Source organism: Polychytrium aggregatum (genome assembly GCF_025602895.1).
Source record: "Polychytrium aggregatum strain JEL109 chromosome Unknown BJ171scaffold_98, whole genome shotgun sequence".
Lineage (NCBI taxonomy): Eukaryota > Fungi > Chytridiomycota > Chytridiomycetes > Polychytriales > Polychytrium > Polychytrium aggregatum.
The window spans coordinates 69,604-94,674 of record NW_026516300.1 but is presented as its reverse complement, the minus strand read 5'-3'; the positions used below and the strand labels follow the sequence as shown (position 1 = coordinate 94,674).

The following is a 25,071-nucleotide window of genomic DNA, read 5'->3' as shown; positions in this document are numbered from 1 at the left end:
ACTGCCACGAGTCACGTGTCGTCGCGCTCTCGCCCCGCCTCTTCTCGCTGCGTCTCGCTGTGTCTCGTTGTGCCTCGCGCCGAGGAGCGAGAGCGTTTTTTCAATGTTCGCGATCGACCAAATCGTCGCTGTCGGTGTTGTTCTGCATTGCCGAGCATCGCCCAGCATCGCCCAGCATCGCCCAGCAGCGTCCAGCAGCACTCAGCAACGTCCAGCATCGCAGAGCATCATCGTGTTGCTGCTCACCTATCCGCCGCCAAGATGCCCCCAAAGTCTGCCGCAAACAAGAGCCAGCTGGAGCCCGACGAAGTATGTCTGCACCGAGCCCAGCCCGCCATCGCTTCCCATGTTGACCATCCGGTCCTGGCCTGATCTCTGCCATCTGCCCTGTCCAGATCCTCCAAGCCGTCATCATCGCCGATAGCTTCAACCGCCGCTTCCGTCCGCTCACACTCGATACGCCCAGGGTAGGTCCTGCGTCATGGGAAAGCAAGTGTTGCTCCACAAGGACCATTGTCTCCGGCGAGCCATTTGCCATGGAGGACATGTCCCGATCTTGCACTTGTCTTCGCGACATCGAGGCGGTTGCACATCCAGTTCCTCGGGATCATTGAATATGCGCACTGGGCATGCGCAAGCACGATAGGGCATCCGCTTCCATATGCTGATCCCTGACCTTTCGGGCCATCAAACTCCCGCCAATGTACGGATGCAGTGTCTGCTACCGCTCTGCAATGTGCCTTTGATTGAGTACACCCTCGAGTTCCTCGCCATATCGGGTGTCCAGGAAATCTTTGTCGTCTGCTGTGCCCACCACGAGCAAATCAAGGACTATATCCGCTCCTCCAAGTGGGGCAAGACGAGCCTGCCCCGAGTCGTCACCATCGTCTCACAGGAGCTTCTCTCGGTCGGCGATGCCCTTCGGAGCTTGGACGGCAAAAACATCTTGCGAGGCGATTTTATTCTGGTCTCGGGCGACATTGTCTCCAACATGAAGCTCGACAAGGCCCTGGAGGAGCACAAGTAAGTGGCGGTGACCTGGCTGTGCTTGCCGCCGGGTTCGTTGGCCTCTGGGGATCGTTGTCGGCCGGGGGGACAGCTCGAGGTCGATCAGCTGTCGCCAGCCACCTCGTCCGAGAGGCCAGCCGAACGAGAAAAAGCCATGTCCGGCAACGACTGTCGCGGGCGAGACGGTCTGCCGACGAGCAGCGAGTCCGGTGCTCGGCCCCGGATACGGCCCCGGATACGGCCGATCAGCTTCAACGAAAGCGCACTGCGCTCTTCTGTGCATCGGGATGTCGAGTGGCTCAGCCATAGTAATCCGCATCGCGAATACGTCACAGGGCCCGACGACAAATCGATAAGAATGCCATCATGACCATGGTTCGTGTGCATGACGGATGCGTGCCTGTTGTTTTCATGTGTCGCTGTGAATCCACAGCAGTCGTTTGCCCCATCTGGCCGGAGTGCCTGTGTGTCGGCATGGCGAGTGTTGCCGAAGCAGAGTCGGTGGGTATTGCTCTGATAGCTCACCGTACGTCTATTCCCGGCTCTCGCACCCTTCCAGGTCGTCAAGCAGGCGAGCCCGACGCATCGCTCCCGCTCCAAAGGCGAAGAGGCGCTCTTTGTCCTGGACCCCAAAACCAACCAGTGCCTCCACTACGAGCCCATGGAGGTGTATCCCAAAAAGAACCGCCTCAATCTCGAGCTCAAGACCTTCAAGGAGCATCCCGAGATCCAGATCCGCAACGATCTGATCGACTGCCAGATCGACATTTGCTCGATCGAGGTATGCCTGTGTGCCGTGGGTCGCCTCGTGTCTGTGTGTCTGCTCTGGCCTGGTCAATGGCTCATCCGCCCATACTTTTCTCGCGTGACTCGGCCGCACACCCCCCAGGTCCTGCTGCTGTTTACGGAAAACTTTGATTACCAGCACATCCGCAAGGACTTTGTGCGAGGTATTCTCCAGTCCGATATCCTTGCCAAGACCATCCACTGCCACATCATCTCACAGTCTTATGCGGCGAGGGTCAAGAGTACCCAGATGTACGAGGCCATCAGGTAATGGTTGGGATATGCTGCCACATTCACCGATGCTCTTCTGCGCCTGGCGGCCTTTGTCTCAAAGCACAGACGCGGCACCACGGACACTTGTCGACGTGCTTACCCGTCGATTACATCGCAATTGCAGCAAGGACATCATGTCGCGCTGGACCTTCCCGATGGTGCCCGACAACAACCTTCTTGAATCGCACACCTACAGCTTCTCCCGCCCGCACATCTACAAAGAAAAGGACGTTGTTCTGTCCCGGTATGGGGCTGCCTAGTTCGAATGATGGTCGTCGGCGTCTGCTGCATCCACTGCATCCACCCCGAGCCTCCTGTGTTCGGGACATTGAGTTGGTTTCGCCCTCAGCGACTCGACTCGGAGCGTGGACATGATCAGGAGATCATCAGTGACATGAGTGCGCACGACAGCGGAATGGCATAGCAATGGCAAGCTGCTTGCCTCGATGTCTGACTCGTCTTGACTGTTTGTCCTGTTTTCCCCGCCCGTGCATCGTTCATGCGCGTATATACTTGCGCTATCCGCCCACCCGGCCACGCTCATCCATCCATGTTGGACCCATCCGTGATCTCGAAACAAAGATCGGCCTCGCTCTCGGAGCAAGTTGTCATCGGATCCTTTACCGAGATTGGTGACAAGACCCAGATCCGCAACTCTGTCGTCGGGCGTGGCTGCAAAATCAGCGCCAACGTTGTCATCGATGGCGCCTTCATCTGGGACAATGTCACCATCCACTCGGGGGCCCAGATCTGTCGCAGCATCATTGCCAGCGATGCCGTGATTGGCGAAAATGCGGTCGTTAACCGAGGCTCGATCGTGTCGTATGGCGTAAGCACTTGGTCCACACTCGATAACCTGCTCTCTGTGCCAGATGCGTGCACCGCCCAGGGCGACGTTGGGCTGTCGATGCAGCCATCGCGCCGAGCTCTGGGACCGGACTGGCTCTATATGGATTGCTCTTGACCAAGTGCTGTTTCACTATACCTCCCAGGTCGTTGTTGGCAGCAGCCAAGCCCTCCCCAACTTCACCAAGATCGCCCATCGGCTTCCCGACGTTGACGATGAGGAGTATGACAGCGACGACAATTTGGTGTCCCGAGACCCAACCGACCATGCGCAACCCTTTGCAGCCGAGCTTGTCGGCCAAGATGGCGAGGGATACGAGTGGAAGGACTCTTACTCGGACGAGGAAGACGAAGAGGACTTTGATCCGCGCAACGTCGAGCTGACTGCTCTCGGTAGGCGCTCTCTTTGACACCGAGCGAGGGGTCGTCTCCCTCAGGGGAATAGTGGGACCCATCCCGGCAATGGTATTCCTGCGCACTCTGCTCACAACCCTTGGCCAACAGGTTTCGAGCCCGAAAGCGCTGAGGAGGACGAGGAGTCTGATGACGACGTTTCTGTCGGAGAGGAGGAGGCTGTTGGCCCAGAGGGTAAGTTGGTTACTCGGCACGGAGCCCGACGAGGGTCAATCGAGGCAAGATGAATGCGCCAGACTCACTGGGACCAGAGCACTGGGCTGATGATTCCTCCGTACATGCACATGCCCCCCTGTGTTGCGCGTTTCTAACCAATACGATTGCACCGTCATGCTCGGCCTGCTTGCCCATAGTCAACTTCTTTGACGAGGCCAACGCAACATTCGACCGTGCCATCACGGACGGCCACGACGTCTCAACCGCCGCTCTGGAGCTCAACACCCTCAAGATGGCGTTCAACAGCACCTTCCACGATGTTCGGGAAATCGTGACTCGTGGCATCGTCAGTCAGATCCAGCCCGACCAGCCCAACTCGAGCGCCAAGAAGGTATGTCCGTGTTCGCTCATATGTGGCAGTGGCGTGTCTCTGCCAAAGTCTGGCTGTTGACGAGCTGAGGCTATCGAAGCCGTGGGAACTCGCGATGCAAATGGAGATGCACTCGGTCGTTCATGGCGCTAACTCTGACCACTCATGCTCTGGCCTCTCGGGCTGAATCGTCACGTAGATCATTGCTCAGTGGGGTGGTCTGCTGACCAAGTACGTTTTCAGCGAAGAAGACCAGATCGATTCGCTGGATCTGCTGCTGACCCACTGTGTCCAGTTCGAGGCCCAGTCCAAGGGCCTGATCTTTTTGATCCGTGAGCTCTACGAAGCCGACATCATCGAGGAGGACTCGATCCTCGCCTGGTTCACTGCCTCGAGCAAGCGCTCTGGCGTCGCAGCCAAGATCCGCGATTCGGTGAGTCCGGACCCGATCCTTGCACATGGCGATTCTATCGATGCGAAAAGACTATGGCGGGCTGGTCAGCAGAGGCAGGCCTCAAAGTCATCAGATCGATCGTTGACATGCTTCTGCTAATACGCACCTCGAAAACATTGTGCAGGTCAAACCCTTCGTTGTCTGGCTCCAAGAAGCCGAAGAGGATGAGGATGAAGATGACGAAGAGGATGAGGATGAAGATGAGGATGAGGACGACGACGATGACGATGTCGATGACGACGATGACGACGGCGATGACTAGACGCTCGCCCGTTTCCACAAACGTCCGACTCCCCCCACACTCGACTGGCAATAAAGAATTGCGTTCCGGTCGCACTCCTGCCGTGGTGATTTGAATGTGGCGACACCCAGACAACCCAGTGCTTCTCGGTTGGATTCTGCACCAATCATGCTCCGTGAATGTATGGTCGTGGAGTGTATGGCCGTGGAGTGTATGGCCGTGGAATGGCACTCGGTGCTTGTTCATACTCGGTCGATCTCCATGAGGGACGATCCTGCCAGGCGGCCATTTTGCCCTTATTGCGATGATCAGATGGGCGAGCTCGCAGCATGGTTCGCAACATGGTTCGCAACATGGTTCGCAACATGGCTCATGGACGCAGCATCACCATGCATGGCTGTCGCTGCACCGTGGAGCAATGCGAGTCGACAGGGTCTCGGTCGCCAAAGGTCCATGTTCCGAGGCTGCCTCGTGAGCCACCCAGCAGCGGTCTCGATCTTCCGCAGGCGACTTTTGCATCCATCTGTCCGTCGCGCCGATCCACCTCCACATCCTCCTGGCAGTCCAAGTCTGCGCCTGAGTCGTCATGACCAAGCGGTACGACTTTGTTATCCTCGGCAGCGGCATCTCGGGCCTCTCGACGGCCTGGCACATCCTGCATCGGCACCAGGCCCTCCTCCGTTCTGCCAAGCCCGGTCTCCTCGCTGCAGACCGCACGGCACCCCCAACGATCGCCATCGTCGATCCGGCGCAACATGCCGGAGGCTGGATTCAATCGGTCTCGCTGGCCAACAACCGCCACCCAAGCCCGGTGCTCTTTGAGCTCGGCGCACGGACACTTCGACCCGCAGGCGACTCGGGCACATCAACCCTGGCTCTGATCCACCAACTGGGTCTGCACCCGCAGATCGTCACCACTTCGCGATCGTCTCCCTCGGCCAAGAATCGATACATCTACAGCAACGGTAGCGTGCAGCTCGTACCCTCGACCCTGCTGTCGCTGCTCGGCTCCGGGCTGGAGGCTACCAAGGGCATTCTCTGGACCCTGATCCGAGAACCGTTTGTCAAGACCGATCGGGTCTCGGAGGACGAGTCGATCCACTCGTTTGTGTCTCGAAGACTCTCGCCCCGGATCGCAGACCATCTCGTTTCGGCCATCGTCCACGGCATTTACGCAGGTGCGCTTGTGTCTGGAGATGCCGCCTCTTGTGCGGGAGTGACATTGTGCAATCTGTGACAGGGCGATGAAGCATGCAAGAGGGCGATGAAGTAGTGTGCTCGAGACTCGGCGCTGGCAATATGGCTTTGGGCCGTGATCCTCCTGAATGCAGCCTGGAAAGAGCTCGAGCGGCATCAACCTGGATACACGGCCCAGCACTCCCAAGGCCGAGCATACATCCGGGCTCACCCACCTGTGCTCTTCCGAACCTGTCTGTTCCCCGTCCGGCAGGCGACTGCAAGCAGCTCAGCGTTCGTTCGACGCTGCCCTTCCTCTGGGAAGCCGAGAGGAAGCACGGATCCATCACCCGAGGAATGCTTGCTCCTACGCCCCAGCGACCACCGACAAGCTCTCAGTCTGAGGTCGAATTGCCTTTGGATGCCGAGGCGATCGAGTTTGTCAGGAAGATGAAGCAGTGCAGCGTCTACTCGTTCAAGGAGGGCATGCAGACCCTGCCCGAGGCCATCCTCGCCGATCTGCGTGCCCACGGAAGCGTCGACGTTCTGCAAGAGCCGTGCACTGGCCTGCGCCTGGGCGAAAATGAGGTCGAGGTGAGCAGCGATGGTGTCTCGTGTGTAAGCAGAGGAGGCATCTGTGACTCCCGCTTGATATGCAACCTGAGCCTTGTCAAAGATGGCATGACTTGAGCCTCGCCCAGCCGAGTGTCACCCAACTCAATACTCGACCGGATACTCAACAGTCATGCAGCAGCTACCGATGGGCTTTGACTGGCCAAGTCCTCGGGCAGGCAGTCGCAGCATCGTTCTGCCGAGTCCGGCAGATCTTGTCCATTCTAGTAACCCTGGCCATCGTTCATTCTGTCCCCACCCTGCAGATCGATACCGCCTCAGGAACCATCGAGGCCGGCCATGTGGTCTCGGCTATCCCGGCCAACCGGCTGCGAAAGATCCTGTGGCCAACTGGCGCCCGCTTGTCGGACGAAAAAGCCTCCACGAACAGCGTCGGCAGCGCATGGATCGACGAGATGCCCTCGGTCACTGTTGCGGTCGTCAACCTTGCGTACAAGGGCAGGGATCTGCTGCCCATCCAGGGCTTTGGGTACCTGATTCCGGCCTCGGAGGAGAAGGCACAGCTGCTCGGGTGCGTTTTTGACTCCGAGGCTGTTCCGGGGCAGGATCAGGACCTGACTCGCCTCACTGTCATGATGGGCGGCTACCGGTTCCAGCAGCTCTTTGGCGACCCCGACCATGTTGATCCAGAGCAGCTCCTACAGATCGCCAAGAGCCAGGTTCAGAAGCATCTTCGCACCGAGCTCCCAGAGTCGCTGCTGCTGGAGTCGAAAGTAACTCTCCAGCGCGACTGCATCCCGCAGTACCATCTGGGGCACCACGAGCGCCTTTGCAAGCTGAAGCAGGGGCTTCTGCGGGACTGGAACGGTCGGCTCTCGGTTGTCGGCGCTTCGTATCTCGGTGTGTCGGTCAACGACTGCATCTTTCACTCGCGCAATCTGGCCTATCGTCTGGCATACAAGCGAGCCACGGGCCAGGAGCTATCAGAGCCCTGCACTGGCCTGGAGCCCATTCAGATCTAGGAGAGAATTCAAAGAATTAACGAGGGAGAAGTGGACTCGAGGCGTCCTCGATGGAGAGGCTGTATTGTTTATGCACCAGCGGTAGGCGGTACATCTCTGTCCCTGGTCCATTGGAAAACATGCCGTTGACTATGGGCAGAGGTAATCAATGAACATCATAGCGTTGAATGCATGTGTACGAGAGCAAGGAGCGGGGACGAGCGTTACGGAGCAGATGAGCAAAATGCAGAGAGCAAGATGCAGAGAGTCGAGGCTAGAGAGCTATTGTATGGAATGGCTAAAGTAGTCGGGTCGCCTTGAGCCTTGGGCCTTGAGCCTTGAGTCTGGGAGAGGACCCAGCAACATGGGCATGTGGGAACCAGTGTGGATGCGGAGGAGACAAGCGGGCAAGTGAAAGTAAAAGCGCCGGACAGGCGGGAAGCGAGGCGGCGTCACCCAAAACAGAGAAGGGGAGAAGTGCAGTTGGCGAAAACGGGATCTGCGGATACCAAGTCCAGATTGAGGAGGTGGGTTGAGCGTGAGTTCGCCATGGGAGCACGAGTGGGTTCCCAGACCAACGCTGGGAATCGCCGTGCGGGACTTGGGGCTCGGGGGAGCAGCGCCGCATCTCGCCGTCAGCTTGTGCCGGAAGATGCCCGGCGGGAGTAGCTCGTTGCTGATACGGAAAGCAGGTCCAGCCCTGCATCGGGGGCATCATCGTCGTCGTCGTCGTCAGAGCTTCGCTTGGATGTTGTCCTGGCTCCGCGGGGGGATTTTGCCTGGCGAGAGGTGATGAAACCGCCCTGGCGAGCGAGGTGGCGAGTTAACGGAGTGGGCACTGCATCGTTGGAGTGCGTTGGAGTGTCGGATTATTGGAGCGTCGGTGTGTCGGTGTGTTGGTTTGCGTTAATGAAGCAATGTGATAATGCGTCCAAATGTCGGCAGATCAGTTTGGGTGGTGGATCAGGACCGGCCAGGGATCGATGCGAATGTCTCGTTAGCGGATCGATTCGTCGCAAGCTCCATCATGACCACCACTCTCGTCGCCATTGCCATCGCCATCGCCATCGCCATTGCCATCGCCATCGCCATCGCCGTCCTCGAGTGATTCCCGCGCTTGCTTCAGCACCTCCCGCGTTCGCCCACATTGGCTCTCGGCTTGCTGATCCCACCGGCGGAGCTGGCGGTCTCGAAGCGGCTCCGTCGCCATTCGGGCCACGGCATGACCCGACTCATCCAGGATCCCAGCCGGTGGACAAGAAGGGATCCAGGAAAAGAGGTGGGAGCCAAGTTGCTCCGATCGGGGCCGGATTGGCCACCAAGCCGCCCGCTGCACCCATGCCTCCGTCTCGTCCGCGCTGCTCCTCCTGCTCCCTCCTGCTCCTCCTGCTCGTCCTGCTCGTCCTTCAGCGCCGGCGACCGTATCGTTTGATCACGGTTCATTACCTGATATCCCAGGGTACTTTTTCCACGGATACGAGATGAAGGTGTCCGAGAAAATGGTCGAGATGACGGCTGCACTTCCGCCAGTCAGAGCACTGTGGGGGAGGGGAAGATGGGAAAACAAGCGGGTACGCCCAAGACATTGTCAGTTCCGTCAAGGCGGGCAGATAGGGGGGGGAGTGATTGACGGGTGGAGTGCAAGCGAGTAGTAAGCACACAATCGACAGCATCGGGATCAGTATGGTCGCTGTCGGGACAGAAGCGTTTGCCCTCCCCGGCTGGGCCGGATATCCTCTGCGATGCCCTGCTGTGTCTCCCCGATTGAGCTGACACCATCTGCGCATGATCGGTTCGGCGGGTTGGGCAAGTTGATTGGGCGGGTTTCAGATGGTCCGTGAGCCAACCAAGCTGTTGACCATCCAGTCAGCCATACTTTTCGTGGGAACTGCATTGCCCTGCTGCCTGCCCTGTTGTCATGCCGCTCTGTTGCCCGCCACTTCCCTGCCGGCGCTATGTAAACCGCCGCCCCATATGATGCAATGGGGGCGTGTGATTGCTTGATGTTCGATGGATTTGCCGGGTGAAGGGCGGGGGTGAAAGCCACCGAGGCGAGGGAGCCAGGAGCAGATGCCCCCCCTCATCCCGCCGAATACTTGCAGCGTTGGTCCAGCCTCATCCGGCGCAGGTCGCATGGCCGGTCCAATGTGGTCGATTCCCCCGGGGTGTCCAGCGAGAGACTGCCTCTGTCTGATCCGGTCCATTCCCCCCATCAAAGTCCCGCGCAGTTTGCTTCCTGTTCCTGTCCGATTGCAGGCTGGATTCCAAATCGTGTTCCATGTGGATCCGATGCGTGATTCGTAGGCTGGCTGACTGGCTGGCTGGTTGGTCGGATGGTTGAATCGCAGGACGACGGCGAGGCACGGCGGCCGCCGAGCAATCGACCGAGCCCCACAGGGCGGCCAAGACAACAGTACCCATAGCGAGGAGAACTGCCAGAGCAACCCCCTCCCACGAGAGCAGAGGGGTGCGCTGGGTAATCTCAAGCCATTCCAGACTCCCCAGGGCATGAGTGAGTGTATGCGTATGCCATCACTCTTTGTACATACCGTCCCAGATCCACCAGATTGAACTTGAGCTTGAACTCCCCTTGGATGCGCACCGATATCGAGTTGAAGATGAAGAATATACTTCGGCCTCCGTTCGGCGATGTCAGGAACTGGCTGTGTGCCACTAAGCTGCCAAAGAGCGTCGGGATCGGGCTTATTTTCGAGGTCGACGACGGCAGATGCGGCGGCATCGCGCCAGACCCATACAGCAGGTGTTGCTCCTGGTGGTGCCGGTGGTGATGTTGGTGGTGGTGATAGTGATGGGGCGGCTGGGGATGGATTGTGCTTGGGGGCTCTGTGGCGGCAGGAGTGACGATGATGCTGGGATAGCATCCATATGTGCTGTCGTGGTGCACCGACCCCGAGGGAGACTCGGAGGTGTCGTAGGATTTACCGCCGTAGACAAGCCCTCCGGCGTTCGCATAGCTGTTGGGCTCGGCTTCGGCACAGTCGCCGTCAATGTCGTGCTGGTCTTCGAGATCGTCGAGAGAGCGATCGAGGGGCCGCAGCACATGTGTCTGCTGGAACCGCTCGTCCTTGGACCACAGCTCGGCATGGACGATAAAGTGGATAACCTGTTCTCCCCAGACCAGGCCGCTACTTGACAACGGTTCCGCGCGATGGTCGATGGTCGATGGTCGATGGTCGGTGGTCGATGGTCGGTGGTCGGTGGTCGGTGGTCGGTGGTCGATGGTCGATGGTCGATGGTCGATGATGGCATGCCATGACGTACCATGCCGACCCGTGAAAGGATCAGGAGCAGAATAGTAGCGACAGGTTAGTGATGGTGTCTACAATGATCGTTACCTATGCATCCGCAAGTTCCCTCGCCCCTCCAAAAAACCAAAGTGCCGCATCGACAACCATCCTGATCACAAATGGAATCGACCGCGGCAGGCAGAAACAGCAAAACCGAGCAATGCTCAAAGCTGACAAGTGGCCCCAGAGCGAAAGCTAAATATGACAAACGTTATCGAGTGGCAGCACTCTCAAGCCCCCCCCCCGCGTTTGCAAGAATGGCTCCTCGTCGCTGGCATTCCCGAATGTCGCAAGACGTCCTTGGTGCCAGTATGTAAAAGGAGTACTTGGGATACGAGCCGGCCTCCGGTCGCCAGAGTATCGGGTCATTCCCGCGAAGAGGGAAGGCCCTCCCCCCTAATACACCAGTCCATGCCTAATCGCCCAAAGGTCATTGCTCGCCATCGACAGTACCGTGTGTCCATAGGCAGCGATCGAGCGGCGAATATACCCATGAAAGTAGAAATCAAACGACAACCCCGGAGCCGAGCCGTACCGTCCAAGTGCACGGCATTACGGCCCTCGGTAGACCAACCATACCCAGCACAAGCAACAAACCCAGGATCAAAGGATCAACACCGAATCGAGAGCCACCCCCATACTCTCCCACAGGTCCTGCATCGCTGTCGCTCCGTCTACGCTAATCATCCCGGCCAGCGTCTCAATCGGTCTGCTATTGTTGCCTCCGCGCACCCACCAAAAAATCGGATCTGCCTCGCATAATACACTTCCCCCTCCGTAAACCTCAGTCCCAGACGATTCCTCACTCGACCCGCCTGCTCGCTCACGTCAACTCGACAGGAATGGCATCGACGCCGATAGCATACTCTGTGACTTGTTGCCCATTAGGCTGGATCTCGACGAGCCGCAGGATTGGAGGAGGATCGATCGGCATTTTCCGAGTTTTGTTGCCAAACCCGCAGCATCGGATCGATATCGGCTGTTGTACAATCTCGAGGGCGAATCTGCTGGCCATGGAGCGGGAGCGGGAGCGAGACAGCGACGATGGCAAGGTCGGGTAGAAGGACGTGTGGCCAAAGGGACCGAGCGGGATATGATGCGATGCGGCGTGGAGTGGTGTAGTGCGATCGGGCGAGGTGTGGTGGGATGCGATGTGGTTCGATGCAATGTGGTGCGATGCGATGCGGTACGATGAGATGCAGCAGGAGTACGGAGCGAGACCAAGCCAAGCAAAGCCAAGCCAAGCCGGACGGGATGCAGCAATGGTGGAATCGATTGGGAAGACGAGGAAAATAAACATGCAGCGTGCGGGCGGGTAGAATGGAACAGACGATATCGGATCAAGCCACGACGATTTCGCGGGTGAGGCAGCAAAGATCGGTGTTTTCGACAGCGATCCCGGGGTGTGGGTTCAAGCGAGGAGTCAAAGGGTAGATAGGGGTTAGTCCATGGGCGAATGGCTCGGATAGCAAGTTTGGACTTCAGGAGCAGTGGAAGGAGGGGAGGGAAGGAAGGTGGTCGATGGTGTAGCATTCCTGTGGTTGCCATGAACACCGGAAAAAATTTGTTTGGGGAGGGGGACAGTGGAGTACTCTGGCCCAGACGGACCAACGCGGCCAGGAGAGTGATCCGACAGGAGGGGATAAGGCGGGGGCACAGGGCGAAAAAGGCCGAAAGGAGGGGCGGCGGGCCGAGTCGACGATGGCAAGAGCCGGTGGATGCATAAGTGCAAGCATGAGCAGCGGCGCTGGAGTACCAAAGGGAAGGACGAGGGACGACGGGCACAGGGGGCCAGGGAACGAGAAGCGCTGGACCCAGAACACCACGGCCAGGGCAAGACGAGACACAAGGGCGAACCCAGACGGGTCCATACCGCACCTTCTCATTTCCGGGTTGGAGGACATCCAGTAAACTCGGACTCGAAAACGAAAGCTGGAGCTGGAGCTGGAACTGGGGTTGGAGTTGGAGCTGGAGCTGGAGCTGGTGCCGGAGCTCTTGATGCCGCTGACACTACTGAGGCTGTGAGATAGGCCGACAAATGCGAGAGAATAATGACCAAACGGATCGAGCCGAGGCCGCCAAGAAAGAGGAGAGGAGCCAGTGGGGTGGGGCGGGTGGATGATTGCCTTGGAGGGCGGCTCGGCACTTATGCGAGCCAAACACGGTTGGAGGAAAAAAAATTTGTCGGCGGGCCGCAGAAGACAGGAAGTGGGATACTTGAGGCCAAGACAAGCGACGCGCAAAGCGACTCGGCAGCGAGGGCAGCAGGGACGCTTGGAGAGATCCAGGAGCCCTGGGGTGACGGCAACGTATGGGGACCAGGCCCGAGGAAGCAATGGGAGCAATGATCGGGCGGGCGGGGCCTAGATTGGAAGCACAATCGAAGCAAACGATGGCAACAGACCGGGATGCTGAGCAGGCAAATAGGAGAGAACCTCCTGAGCAACTCGACCCACGGTGTAGCAACGTTGGCTGGGAAGGTCGGCAGGCAGAGAAGCAGGATGGCCAACGAACAAATGAACAAGCAAATGAACGAACAAACGAGCGAGCACGTCGGCGGCGGGTGGATTAAAGGGCAGAAAAAAAAAACGACAGGATCCAAGAGCTGCCCAGAGCGGGTTGGAGGAAAGACCGGTGCCGTGGTCGAGACAATGAGCAGCGGGCCGAGTGCCTGCCCTTTTGCCGGCTGTTTGGATGGCACGGCGAGAACGGCCGGGGGTTCAGCGGCGACCAGCATCCACCGTGTGAGCGCGAAGCTGAAGAAGCTCAGCAACACCGAGACGCAGCGGCCGGCAAGGAGGTGCCGCAGGAAGGTCAGCCGGTGTTTGCAGAGGTCAACAGAGGAGGGCGAATGGGAGGGGGGATAAATGGATATTTAACAAGGAGAGGGTACTTGGAGACGATGGGGAGAGCACACTTGGCAGGGCGGGGCCGGAGGGGCCAGCTCCAGAGCCAAGAACGGCGAGCGATGCGGGATGGGGCGGGCGGCACAAAGACCGGGGGTGGGTTGGGGCGCTTGGGAGGTGATGTTTGCAGTTGATACCAGTGGGCAAGTGTGGTGTTTGGGTAATGCAGTGTTGGGTAATGCGGTGGGGCGGGATATCAACTCGGAAGAATGGGGAAGACAGATGTGGGCCCACCAATGATTAAAGTACTTGATCAATGGTTAAAGCACTTGATTCAAGCACTTGATCAATAGTTAAAGCACTTGATGAATGGTTAAAGTACTTGATCAATGGTTAAAGCACTTGATCAATGGTTAAAGCACTTGATTAAAGTACTTGATCAATGATTAAAATGTTTGTGGTGTTGGTCGAATTGGATCACATCCGACGCATCTTCGTCGCCCTCTGCCCACACTGCCCTCCGTCCGATGCACCCGCACTGCTCACCATCTCACACCCGTGCCCACAAGGCAACAGCGCTGTGGACCGAGGGCGGCTGCCACCGTCAAGGCCGTGTGTTGCCCGCGCTGCCCGCACGACCCGCACTGCCCGGATGAAGTCAAGGAGCCCGTTGGCCGATCAGTGCACCACAAAGCCCACCCACAAAGCCAACCCACAGAGCCAACCCACAAGCCCACAGCCCGCCTGGGAAACATATCGTTGTTTGCTGGCGGATGATCCTTCAAGGAAGTGCTGGAGTTCCCGGTCGGCCATCTGCGACGCTGCGCTCGCCGGGCACAACTCCTCCCATGCAGCCCGATCTTCAACCAACACATGTAGTCACCCATGAAGCCCACGCTTCTTCAGCCGCCCACTCATGCATCCCGCTCGGTGCAATGTATTTCGCACGCCCCCTTTCCCTGCTCCACTCCCCCCCCCGTCTTTCCCTCCTATCTTGCAGCTCCTGTCCATGGCCGTCATCCACCGCCACAATCGCCAGGCATTTGCTCGCAAGGCACAGGCAAGCCCACCCACCAGACAGCCAGCACACCGCGCCGCTGGCCCGTCTGCCGTCGATGCTGCTCCAGTGGGTCCGGCTAAACCCCAAGAAAGACATCACCTGCTGCTCCGGACAAGCAGCCATCCGGCCTCTGGATCCTGTCAGGCAGTCCGGCCGTGTGGGTGGCTATTTTTTTTTTTTCTTCTCTGGGCCCGGAAGCCAACCCACCATCCTGGGTGGAGTACTTGCTTTCTCAGGGCAGGTCACCTCGCTCTCTCACCCAGGACTCCATCGCATGTCCCTATCGAAGCGTCGCGAGCCAGCATGACTGGCTGCGAGTCTGGCTGCTGCTGCACCCGTTGCATGGATGCACCAATATGGCAAGGTCTGCCGGTGGGAAGCACTACTGCCCCGACACACCGATGCATCGAGGTGGAGTACTGAGGCGGCCAGCCAGCCAGTTGGCCAGGCCGCACCTGCGTCGGTTCTTGGCATCCAGAATGGCGCATGCTGGAGTGGGTGCGAGCAAATGGGAGCGACCTTGCCCACCGATCCGGGCACCGTCGAGCACGGAGAGAAGGGGAGGGGAATGGGCTGGGAGGCAATGGGTTTGTGGGGGATGAGTCGATGTGACCGGCCGGACTGGCGACAAAGATCACCTGGTTGGTGTGTTGACGAGGCCAATTGGTGAACATCGCTCGGGCAAACGCCGGTGCATGTGCTTGAGCCCGAGAGAGTCTCGGCTGACGGCGAGCCATTGCAGGTCGACCGCAAACGCTGCGATGTCATGGACGAATCGCACCTCGACTTGATTCGGCACTTGGCAGATGTATTACGGCGTGGGACTCATCGTCTCGTTCGAACAACGCGCGCCAGAGTCGGATCATATCGCACATTCGGTTGCTGATATAATCCGACAACTTCATACTCGTTTCCAAGAGCAAGTGTCCCATTGTCTATTCAGCACGGTGTATACAGTGCGGATGGTATCATCCAGAGTTGGTTTGCCCAAGGGCAGAACCAACCATCGTCGCTTCTTTCGCACAGATACCGGGAAGCCAAGCGACTCGAGGAGGCCGTGTATCTTGATATCGATACACCATGAAGCTGTCCAGAGGACGAGTGAATGCACCACACCAAGAGATTGCCAACCAGGACGGGAACCAAATCGCATGGAGCCTACGGAAATCCGGCAGGCTTGTGTCGCTGATGCCAGAAAGTGACTGTCCCGTTTCTCTCTGGATCGGCCGTATGGGGAACTCATCTGACCGAGGAGGTTCCTGCAGTCATGCTTTTGATGTGCATTCCTTCGGCTCGTTCTCCACAGGAACGACCGCCGTGGCTAACATGGCTCTGTGCACAACAGCATGATGGGCAGCCACATCGTCGGTCTCTGGCCCGGGCCGGTTTTGGGCTGGGGACCAACGAGAAACCGCATTGCCTCAAGCTCCCCTCCCCCCGGCCATTCGCGCATGGCTTGCTCCTCTCCCTCGATCCAGCCAGCATCCATGTCGACACTGAGCCGAGCACCATCGACCAAGCACCGCTCGACGGCGTCGCTGGCGGGCTCGCTGCCCATGCTCTTTGGCACCGCCCGCATTGACGCCGACTCAGGCCTTCGAGACAGGGCGGACCGAGGTGGGTGGCATGCATCGTTGGTGCCTGGAAACCCGGCCCTTCATTATCAACGCAGCCTTACAGACGGACAACGACATAGACCCAGAGGCCTTGGGCCCTCCCAGAACAGCACACGGCTTGGCAGGGCGAGGGTGCAGAGTGACTGCCTGTCTGTCCAAAGCGCACTCTGTGGGTGCATTGGGGCGAACAGTTGAGGTATATTGCTGAAACCTGTGCTTTGGATGAACCCACTCAGCTGCCTCGGAGCTGTCCGAGTACTCGGCGAATTTACTGAACGAGCCATCCATGGGCCTCTATCGGGTGCAGGAGCATGTTCATGCCAAAGTTCCTCAGCTGGTCCAGCATAAGGTATATCTTGCCGGACCAGGACCGCTCTTGACGAGGAGCGCTCTTGAAGATCGAGTGCACACTCGCACTCCCTCCCTGCACATTCGCTGGGCTTGTGCTTCGATCTCGCCGCTGATATGTGCTGACTGGCCGCCGATTCTGCATCTCTTCAGAACGACCTTACCCAGCTCGGCAAGCAAGTCTCGCTTTCCAACTCAGATCTCGATGAAGCCAAAGAGATCCTGAATGAAATGGAGCGAATCCAGAGCTTCGAAAATATCATCAAGATGTTGCGCGAGTTTGGTCAGAAGCAAAAATCGAAATAGAATCAGATCTCTCTCCTCGCCCACATCGCCTCACCCAGATCACTTCGCCCATATCGCCTCGCCCTATCCCCGAGTGCGACGCATGTCTTGAGCGACAGTTCTGTGGCTAAAGGATGTGCGGCTAGCATTTGCTTCTAGCCCATAGCGCTCCTCAAGTGTTGCTTTGCTGATCGTCGCAGCAAATCCACCAGTCGTCGGGATGATCGTTTGATTTGATCCAATATCGAGAGATAACCGGCTCAATTTATTCAGCCCCCTGGCTCGGCACAGACTCAACTCCTCACCTCAGCTGGTCGCTGGGATTGGCTGACTCTGGGAAGTTGGCGGATCTGACCCAGTGCCGCACACCCAGCAATCTCTGTCCTCCAGCTATTGTCTTGGTGGGCTCCATGAAGCAGAGGCTACTTGTCTTGGCGAGGGGGATCCCAGCCTCCCCATTGAGGCCCGCCGGTTCCGAAAAACTGGACACCTTTGATGGGCTCGTCCCAGAGCGAGCTCGATATCGGCGCTGATGCCGAAGGCTCCGATGACGCTGAGGACGAGCATTCTCCGGAGAGGACACCGTCGAAATTCCCGGCAGTCCGCTGGGCCTGTTGCGAATTGGCTTCAGTCCAAAGGGCCTTGGCGACATCTTCGGCGTTCTGGTTGAACTTGGCACTGCCTTCTGGAGGCGAAAGCCCCCAGCCGGCAGGGATAAACGATGGCTTCCAGGCTTTGTCGGAGGGGCCAGGGGGGACGGATCGACTTTGATTGCCTGGGGCGACCGGTGCCGATGATGAGGGCGAGGGCGACTCCGATGGGGATAGCTGCTCCATGCTGCTGGAATGTGTACGGAGGTCGAGACGGAGATGAGAGGAATGGGTTGACCCAGGCTCATCCCAATTCGACCAGCCCGTCATATTCCGGATTGGCGGAGGAGGATTTCAGGGCCGCATTCGCGCCGCCAAGCAGCCAGTTCCATCACCAAAGGGATCAATAGCGGCACGCCAACTGTATTCAGCAGCATCGAGATTTAGATATGCAACAGCGCTGATGTATGCCGACAATCTTGCTGCCGCATGCCAGAGGGTTCGGCCACAGTGGTCCTGCCCGACGATTCAACACATTCTTGAGAGGACGAACTTGCTGCTTGTGGTGGGCTTCTCGGCATCTTTTTGTACCTGGTCCCCACAGGGAATCTCGGTGAGACATTCCCGCGAGTCGATTTTCCTCAGCTTTCGAACCACAAAGCATCGTCTCGACTCGAATTCGCTGCTGATACATGCGTAATAGGCCACCAGACACGTCTCTGGTATCGCCGTCACTTGGTACTGGAAATTGGCGAAGCTAAGGAACCAATAGCACCCGCAGTTGGCCACCGCCACCACGAGGAGCACCGGAAGAAAGAAGGTAGACAGCAGCCCTGACTGGGCCGAGACAGAGATGATGGAGATCGTCAATGCCGCGAGACTCTGGTGAAAGATGGCGATGCCGGTGTCGCCTTGGTGGGCAAGCATCGTCCCGACATGCATCACGGCCCAGCCGGCAATGTTCGCAGAGGAGGCAAAGAAGATGATCATCTGGACTGCCAGTGGTGAGGTCCGAATGTCCTTGATGAGCAGCAGCAGACACGGCCCCATCAATGTGCCTCCAAAGAAGGCCAGCTGAACCGTCGTGCTCCAGAGAGCAGGGGCAGACTGGCCAGATGCCTGTTCAACTGTGTCGAGATAGATCGGAACAGCTGCGCTCATGACGTTGATAATAGTTGTGGCAATGTGCTGACGGATGGCAATGTGGTTCCAGTATCTGCGCAACGAGCGTCGGGCCATGGGTGCGAAGCAATAGAGAGACTGAGTTGATGGTGTGAGCCATACACCATGATCAAAGCGATGAACAAATGGGACAGGGTCGAAGCGCATCAAACTCGGTCATATATCGCCAACCAAGCGGGGCCCGAAACAAGGCATAGACACATCCTCCAATGTTTCTCGGCGATTCAGCGCAACGTACGTTCGAAACTCGGCCTCCAGCTCGCGGCTTTTGAACCGAAGATCGATCCATTCGTACCAAACATTCCGGACACTGAAGGATGGCCGTAGAACCTGTCCGTTGGCCACCAGCAGGTTGAAAATCGAAAAGGCATATTCGCCCGTGTCGATGAACTTTTCAGAAATGTAGTTCTGGAGGTCTTTGAGGAATTGCATGTCCAGCCGATCCAACGCCCTGTTGAGGCTGCGTCCCACCAAAAAGGTTTCGCAAGCAGTTAGGTCCTGTTCCCGAGAGGGGAGGGCGAGACGTTTGGCGGTCAGCGAAAGGATATCGAGCCCTACTTATGACTGCTACGATATTAGTCGCACGCTTTGCAGAGGAACAGACAGAAAGGCTTTGATTTGCAGGAATGAAGGGTGCTGGACCATACATGAACGAGGGATGCAGGTCGATGAAGCCAGTGCCAACGCTCACCTGGACAAAGGCAGCGAGCAGACCGCTGGCAATCACTTTGATGTACCCGACCGTGATCGATACGCCCTCGACTCCATGGTATTGATCAGAGCTATAGATTGACCATAACACTGAGCTCAAGACCAGAAAGGACGCGCATTCTGTGAGGATCAGGATCTTGGGAAGTTTGATGATTGCTGTCAAGCCAAATATCAGGCAAACGTCGTTTGAGGTCAGATACGCAATTGCATCTGGCAGGAGCAGGGTCAAGCCCCCAACAAGAAGCGAAATCCAAGACATTGCTGATGAGGCTGCAACCAGATCTTGGGAATAGAACAAGAGCTTGTGAAGTGACTTGATGGATAGAAGTGCCAGGAGCGAAACCGAGACGACTGAAGCAAAGCTGAATCCCAGCATGACTTGGATAGAGGTCAGCAGTGAGATAGTCGAGCGTTATCATGTTAATACGAGGGCCCGCGAAGCTCCGGATCCAAACAGATATCCCAATGAAGAAAACTGGCGATCGGAGGCTTCAGCTGCAACGGCATCTGTCGAAATATACAAATGCTCCGCCGCCTGTTTCGCAGAGCAGTTTTGAACGAGAGCCGGCTCATAAAGCCGATGAAAACCAACGCTCAACAATCTGCAAGTTGAGCTCATGACAGAGCATACCTCCTGTGCCCATTGCACCACGAGCTATCGCGTTTGTTCCGATACTCAAAATATAGAGGATACAGAGGCACAGATTGATTTTGAAACGCCGAGCGCTCCTTCGATTGTATTCAGACCATTCTCGTTGGCTCTGGTGGAGGTAATGCTGAGGGTTACCGAACTTGGAAACAGAACCAAATCCAACACTTCAAACTGTGTGGGAATGAGTTGCGACGAGTCTCAGGGTGAATTTCGCTCTGCTCACAGATATGTCATCAAATTTAAGTCCCAGCAGCTGCTTAAGTGATATGAGACGCATTGCTGGGGAGCAGAGAGATGGGTGATATTAACCCGGTGAGGAGTCGAAGAAAAATAGCTTCTCAGACAAACGTACGTCATAACAGCGAAACGGGACACCTGTGCACATGGATGACTTGTGTGGGTTGCGTGGCATGTGTGAATCAGACGGACGACTTTGATTGGCACCACTATGAGCTGGTTCGGCGAATTTCTCCTTGCCCTTCGTCTTTCCCAGGTATGTCTTTTTGCTTTGAACCACAGTGCCTGCATCTGCAGCGGCTCACTGGCGCCCGTCGCGCTCACTCACTCCACGCATCTCCCTCGCACATGGATATGATTAGATCCACGGGTGCGTGATATGATCCGACTGCGCAGTGTTTGTCCGGATGAGACGATGTGTCCCATTGTGCTTCAGCACGCTCTGCCTGGATCCCGAAATACATTATATTCAGGAAAAAACGGGACAACACACCCGTTTCCATAAACATGTAGTCTGTGCTGTGCTTGCGTCAAGCAAAGCCATAAGAAATAGATCAGATCACTTTGGCAGCCTCCGAGTGAACACCACCGGTCGCTCTCCGATCTCCACAATCGACCTGCATACTGTGATCATGTTGCGCGCCGCATTGACGTCGCGATTCCACACTGTCCGGCAGCTGGGATTCTTGCAGCTCCTGACAAAGTGGGAATTCGCAACACTGGGCGCATCGAGTCCTTCCAACCGAACTGGCTCCAGGCACTTGGAGCACACTTGCGAGGTGTTGAACTCGTTCGTCGAGACTACCTTGACGCTTCCATGATGGTGATTGGGACGGCGTCGGTGGTGCTCGAATTGCTCAAAGTACTGAGCAAACCGCTGCCTCCGAGGGCTGGATGCATAGCCCTTGCCCTGTCGCCATGATGCATTGCCAAAGGCGATCACCACATCGGTCCGTATCGGGGCGTGCTTCAGGACGGCCTTGCACATCCTGTCGACGGCCACTTGGCGCCTCTTGTGGCCCGTGAAGCGATGGTGACGGGCCTTCTTGCCAAGGTGGAAGTCGAGCTGCACTCGCAGCTCCGGTCGCAGGACATGGGTGAGATGGACCTTGAAGGCCTCCGAGGATGACACCTTGGGCGAGGGGGTGGTCGACATCCAGGTCTCGATGCCGAGCTGCTTCTTCTTGGCGTTGTGTCAGTCGGTGTTGGACGTATGGCCACACATGTGCTGATAGTGGCCATTCGAGAACGAGACCACCTCGTCTTGGTGGCCCGGTGCTTGGATGACCGCCGTGAAGATGGAGCCGACTCCAGGATCGATGCCAATCCAAGTGGTGCGGTTGGGGTCTGGGTCGCCGATGTGGGCCTGGATACGCTGTTCGGCAGTCGGAGGAGGCTCGATGGTCTCGGTGTGATCGGTTCGAGGCACAAACTTGACGAGGCCGATGGTGCATCCAATGCCATCGGTGCTGATCTCGTAGTTGAACAGCTTCTTGTTCACGTCCCGCTCTTGGAAGAGGGAACGACGCAGCTTGAAGCAACTGCGCCAGAGACGATCCTGGTTGTTGATGCCGCCATCACCTTCTTCCTTGAGCTTGTCCCGGGTGAGTCTAAGACGATGTTCGGTGTCAAGGAGTTGCCAGAGAGTGACCGTGTCAATCTTGACATACTTGGCCCTTGCAGTGCATAGAGGAACCATCGTGCACACGGCCGGAGGAGTGTCGACGGCGAGCTGCTTGAGTGCCCAGTTGATCCTGGATGCCAGCTTGTTGATCTTGGCCTTGGTGGTGCCGAGCTCAGACTTGGCCGTGGTGAACCTCTTGTCGTCGGAGGGAATGCCTCGGGCAGTGAGCCTGTTCAGCTTGGCCTGGTGCTGCAGCTCGGTGACTCGGAGGGCGGGCATGTCACAGTCGATCCACTTGTGGACATTGTCGACCATCTTGTCTCGGGCGAGGATTCTCACATGGTGTGAGAGGCGACGGAGGGCCCGGAAGCGGTCCTGGTCGTTGCTGTACCGAAACTCGTCCAGGACGTGGCCAAAGTCTGGATAGAGGAACTCGAGATCGGCCTTGGGTGGAGTCTGCCCTGGTTTCTCGAAGAGCTCGAGACAGGCCTCGATGGCTTCGTGCTTATGCTTGTTGGCTGGGAAGACGGCAGCGCAGAAGCGGCGAAGGAGTCTCCAGTAGGCCAGGTTGAGGTGGGTGGTGCAGTTGGTGGCATAGGCATTGACAGCCAGGGTGAGAAGCTGACTGTGAGCACCATCAGGCAGACGAGGGGCCGGAGGCAGGTCTGCGTGCCGAGTGGACTGGTAGTCGCGAAAGGAAGCGACCAGATGCTCGTTGTATTTCTCGTTGTCCCCGGTCGGCGAGAGGGCACCGGCCTGGACGATCTTGAAGCATTGACGGATGAATGCAGGGGTGGACTTGGAGATGACGGGGACGGGAAGATCCTGCTCGATGCACCTCAGGATGTGCAGGTTGAGCAGCCTGGATGCCTCGAACTGGATCTGGGTCATGGCTGCGACAGTGGCCTGGATCTTGTCGCGGAGAGCGGGATTGAGACAACAGCCATACATCGTCTGCTTGAAGCAGCTGAACTGAGGGGCGGATGACCTTCCATCCACGAGTGGGACGACAGAACTCTTGAGGGGCCGGTATTTGGGACATTTGCTGGTGTTGCAACGTTCGTGATCGGTGCCATCGCACTGGCGACATCGCTTGCCGGTACTCGAGGAAGTAGATGGACCAGGCTCGGTGGGATCGACATCCATTGGATCTGCAGAAGCAGTGGTGGTGAGCGACGGAGCAACAGACGACCAAGCATGCGTGGGGTCAGAATACGAACCAGAGACAGGCTCCGACTGTGACTTGGCTTTCTTGGGCCTGGGTGGCCGAGGCTGGCCATCACCGGTACCCTTACGCTTCGGAGGCATGGGGACAGAGGATGCTGGATGCCTGCCAGTGGTACTGGTCAGAGCAGAGACTTCTTTTTATCGTACAATGGCGCGATGATCAGATCAAGGCGAGATGAGGGAAGAAAGCAGCAGGACGAAGGTGTGGCATTTATACCCGAGAGCAGGAACCCGTCTTTGCGGGCTGGTTGGAAGCGACCCTGTTCAAAAATCGCCGAGAGGTTCAAGCCAGGGATGTGAACGCGAAAATGGCGGCTTGATTGGAGGGAACTCAACCCCAGAAGCGCATCGCTCGCTCAATCAGCCGTGGGAAGACATCTGGAAGCACCCTCCGAACGGCAGACTCAAACAGGGTCACCATCCCGACTCTGAACCCCTCGGAGGCATTCAGCGCTGCCGCCTTCCTGTACTGATGCTTCACAATCCCAAAGAAGTTCTCGATGGGATTGAAGTCGGGTGAAGCAGGTGGGGTGAAGATCACTGACCATCCTCGGCGCTCGATGCAGTCCAGGACAGCCATTGTCTTGTGCATGCTGACATTGTCCATCACAATCACAGAGTCGTCTGGGAAGCTCGCTCGCTCAAAGAACTCGACCATCGAGTGTGTCTTGAATGATGTGGGGATGTACATGCGATGCAGCACACCAGAGTGGTTGATGGCAAATGCAGCCGAGACAGACTTGTGTTTCATGTGATTGCGCTGGCGAAGCGGAGCACCCTTCGGTGAGTATCCGTAGAGAGGGAAAATGGATTTCCTGATCCCTGTCTCGTCGACAAAAACGAATCGCCGCGGGCCAATGGAGCGGGCCTGGTCCCTGAACTGTGCCACTCGCTCATCCAGTCGCTTGGACTTGTAGAGGTGTGTTGCCCTCTTGTGTGAGAGACCTGCTCGGTGGATGGCAGTGTGGCAGAGTGAGAGTGATACTTTCCTCTGGAGGATGGACTCGAGCTTGCACCGCAACACAGGACCAGTCTGGAACGGGTCCTGTTCAATCAGGGTGCGAATGACTGGACATGCCTGCTCGAAGAAAGTGGATCTGCGAGCTGGGACCCGGGATGGGTCATCCAGCTTGCATCCTCGGTGCCATCGATGGATGGTGCTCTTGGACACACTGAATATGGAGGCAACCTTACGCAGGCTATGGATGAGGGCGTAGCATCGCAATGCGGCGGTGCGAAAGTCGGATGTGTGGCGAATGGTCATGGCCAGCGCGCGATGATATTGGGTAACAAAATATTCGATGAATGGTCAAAAACCCGGGTGTCCCGTTTTTTATTGGATTGCCTGTAAGGAGCATTCAGGTTTCTTGTTGCTAACCGGCCACCTGCGAGCAACTGGTTGGATTTACAGGAGGTGGTCGGTTATCAGGTTGATTCTGGGCCCATCCCCCGCCAAAGATAAAAACGAAACGAGCTGAAGGCCAATATTTTTGAGTCATTGAAGGCTCCAAGTGACTGTGGACACGATGCCCAAGGCCGTCTTCAAGTTAGCATTGAGGGAAGTAGATGCGATGGTCGTCTTTGGCTATGCATGACGACGTCATCCCAAGGGCCATGCACCGAGTTCCCGGACGCACCCCTTCGTTAGGAACCTCGTGTCAGTGTGTTCGAATGGCCTCGAGGGGTCAGTGTTGTGATTCCCGCACTTTGAGGAGCTGCATGAATCCTATCTACCGTACTGCGTGCAGTCGCGGTGCCAATGCGGCGCAACACGATCTGCCTGTGAAAGGTAACAACAGAGAGCAGAGAGCAGCGAGTGACTTTCAAGACCTGAGATCCACTCACTGTCTTTGGCTTAAAGGCTGTCGAGATTATCTTTTCGACCACATATAACGCAGGCTTCAAGACCTGCGTTCCTTCTGAATATAAACGAAACAGAGTCTCAATAATCGTTTCTCAGCTTCAGAGGGAGACCTTTGCCTCAGCATGCATCTGTAGGAACCAGCCTGTACAGACTCTGGTCTGTTCACCGCCGGGATCGCTAGCTAGTTTATCAGCCTTCACATTATTATCTGCGAGCGAGCATG

At 57.3% G+C, this 25,071-nt stretch overlaps 6 protein-coding genes across 6 annotated transcripts; 3 read left to right on the top strand and 3 right to left on the bottom strand.

Moving 5' to 3' along the window:
• The first annotated feature begins 116 nt into the window (after positions 1 to 116).
• Positions 117 to 4,654, top strand: BJ171DRAFT_449800 (nucleotide-diphospho-sugar transferase). Its single transcript, XM_053108206.1, has 13 exons — positions 117 to 309; positions 396 to 467; positions 716 to 1,023; positions 1,344 to 1,383; positions 1,568 to 1,789; positions 1,898 to 2,061; positions 2,192 to 2,311; positions 2,650 to 2,896; positions 3,060 to 3,306; positions 3,418 to 3,501; positions 3,681 to 3,874; positions 4,053 to 4,286; positions 4,432 to 4,654. The coding sequence occupies exons 1-13, from the start codon at positions 262 to 264 to the stop codon at positions 4,567 to 4,569; spliced, it is 2,118 nt and encodes a 705-aa protein (XP_052961974.1). The 5' UTR covers positions 117 to 261; the 3' UTR covers positions 4,570 to 4,654.
• A 348-nt stretch (positions 4,655 to 5,002) lies between these two features.
• BJ171DRAFT_535084 (uncharacterized protein) lies at positions 5,003 to 7,488 on the top strand. The gene is made up of 3 exons (XM_053112835.1): positions 5,003 to 5,726; positions 5,999 to 6,318; positions 6,603 to 7,488. The coding sequence occupies exons 1-3, from the start codon at positions 5,135 to 5,137 to the stop codon at positions 7,317 to 7,319; spliced, it is 1,629 nt and encodes a 542-aa protein (XP_052961973.1). The 5' UTR covers positions 5,003 to 5,134; the 3' UTR covers positions 7,320 to 7,488.
• A 92-nt stretch (positions 7,489 to 7,580) lies between these two features.
• On the bottom strand, positions 7,581 to 11,540 carry BJ171DRAFT_589510 (velvet factor; the record flags this gene model as incomplete). The annotated part of the gene is made up of 4 exons (XM_053114458.1): positions 7,581 to 7,642; positions 8,745 to 8,836; positions 9,848 to 10,447; positions 11,434 to 11,540. The coding sequence occupies 4 exons, from the start codon at positions 11,538 to 11,540 to the stop codon at positions 7,581 to 7,583; spliced, it is 861 nt and encodes a 286-aa protein (XP_052961972.1).
• Positions 11,541 to 15,973: 4,433 nt separating this feature from the next.
• BJ171DRAFT_535080 (uncharacterized protein) lies at positions 15,974 to 16,998 on the top strand. Its single transcript, XM_053112834.1, has 3 exons — positions 15,974 to 16,129; positions 16,365 to 16,477; positions 16,630 to 16,998. The coding sequence occupies exons 1-3, from the start codon at positions 16,000 to 16,002 to the stop codon at positions 16,780 to 16,782; spliced, it is 396 nt and encodes a 131-aa protein (XP_052961971.1). The 5' UTR covers positions 15,974 to 15,999; the 3' UTR covers positions 16,783 to 16,998.
• On the bottom strand, positions 16,999 to 17,774 carry BJ171DRAFT_535077 (uncharacterized protein). Its single transcript, XM_053112833.1, has one exon. It carries the CDS (start codon positions 17,657 to 17,659, stop codon positions 17,063 to 17,065), a length of 597 nt encoding a protein of 198 aa, XP_052961970.1. The 5' UTR covers positions 17,660 to 17,774; the 3' UTR covers positions 16,999 to 17,062.
• On the bottom strand, positions 17,755 to 19,847 carry BJ171DRAFT_535074 (uncharacterized protein). The gene is made up of 3 exons (XM_053112832.1): positions 19,225 to 19,847; positions 18,772 to 19,031; positions 17,755 to 18,567 (listed from the first exon to the last, which is right to left on the bottom strand). The coding sequence occupies exons 1-3, from the start codon at positions 19,618 to 19,620 to the stop codon at positions 17,880 to 17,882; spliced, it is 1,344 nt and encodes a 447-aa protein (XP_052961969.1). The 5' UTR covers positions 19,621 to 19,847; the 3' UTR covers positions 17,755 to 17,879.
• Positions 19,848 to 25,071: the final 5,224 nt, after the last annotated feature.

Coding starts and splice junctions, on each gene's coding strand:
- BJ171DRAFT_449800 (XM_053108206.1), top strand. CDS start 262: ATGCCCCCAAAGTCTGCCGCAAACAAGAGCCAGCTGGAGCCCGACGAA. Junction 3,307..3,417: donor CGTCGAGCTGACTGCTCTCG/GTAGGCGCTCTC, acceptor CTTGGCCAACAG/GTTTCGAGCCCGAAAGCGCT. Junction 4,287..4,431: donor CAGCCAAGATCCGCGATTCG/GTGAGTCCGGAC, acceptor AACATTGTGCAG/GTCAAACCCTTCGTTGTCTG.
- BJ171DRAFT_535084 (XM_053112835.1), top strand. CDS start 5,135: ATGACCAAGCGGTACGACTTTGTTATCCTCGGCAGCGGCATCTCGGGC. Junction 5,727..5,998: donor CGTCCACGGCATTTACGCAG/GTGCGCTTGTGT, acceptor CCCGTCCGGCAG/GCGACTGCAAGCAGCTCAGC. Junction 6,319..6,602: donor TGGGCGAAAATGAGGTCGAG/GTGAGCAGCGAT, acceptor CCCACCCTGCAG/ATCGATACCGCCTCAGGAAC.
- BJ171DRAFT_535080 (XM_053112834.1), top strand. CDS start 16,000: ATGTCGACACTGAGCCGAGCACCATCGACCAAGCACCGCTCGACGGCG. Junction 16,130..16,364: donor TCGAGACAGGGCGGACCGAG/GTGGGTGGCATG, acceptor GAACCCACTCAG/CTGCCTCGGAGCTGTCCGAG. Junction 16,478..16,629: donor CTCAGCTGGTCCAGCATAAG/GTATATCTTGCC, acceptor GCATCTCTTCAG/AACGACCTTACCCAGCTCGG.
- BJ171DRAFT_535077 (XM_053112833.1), bottom strand. CDS start 17,659: ATGAGCCTGGGTCAACCCATTCCTCTCATCTCCGTCTCGACCTCCGTA.
- BJ171DRAFT_535074 (XM_053112832.1), bottom strand. CDS start 19,620: ATGCTGGGATTCAGCTTTGCTTCAGTCGTCTCGGTTTCGCTCCTGGCA. Junction 19,032..19,224: donor TGCTCGCTGCCTTTGTCCAG/GTGAGCGTTGGC, acceptor TCTCGGGAACAG/GACCTAACTGCTTGCGAAAC. Junction 18,568..18,771: donor CTGGAGGCCGAGTTTCGAAC/GTACGTTGCGCT, acceptor CTCGTTGCGCAG/ATACTGGAACCACATTGCCA.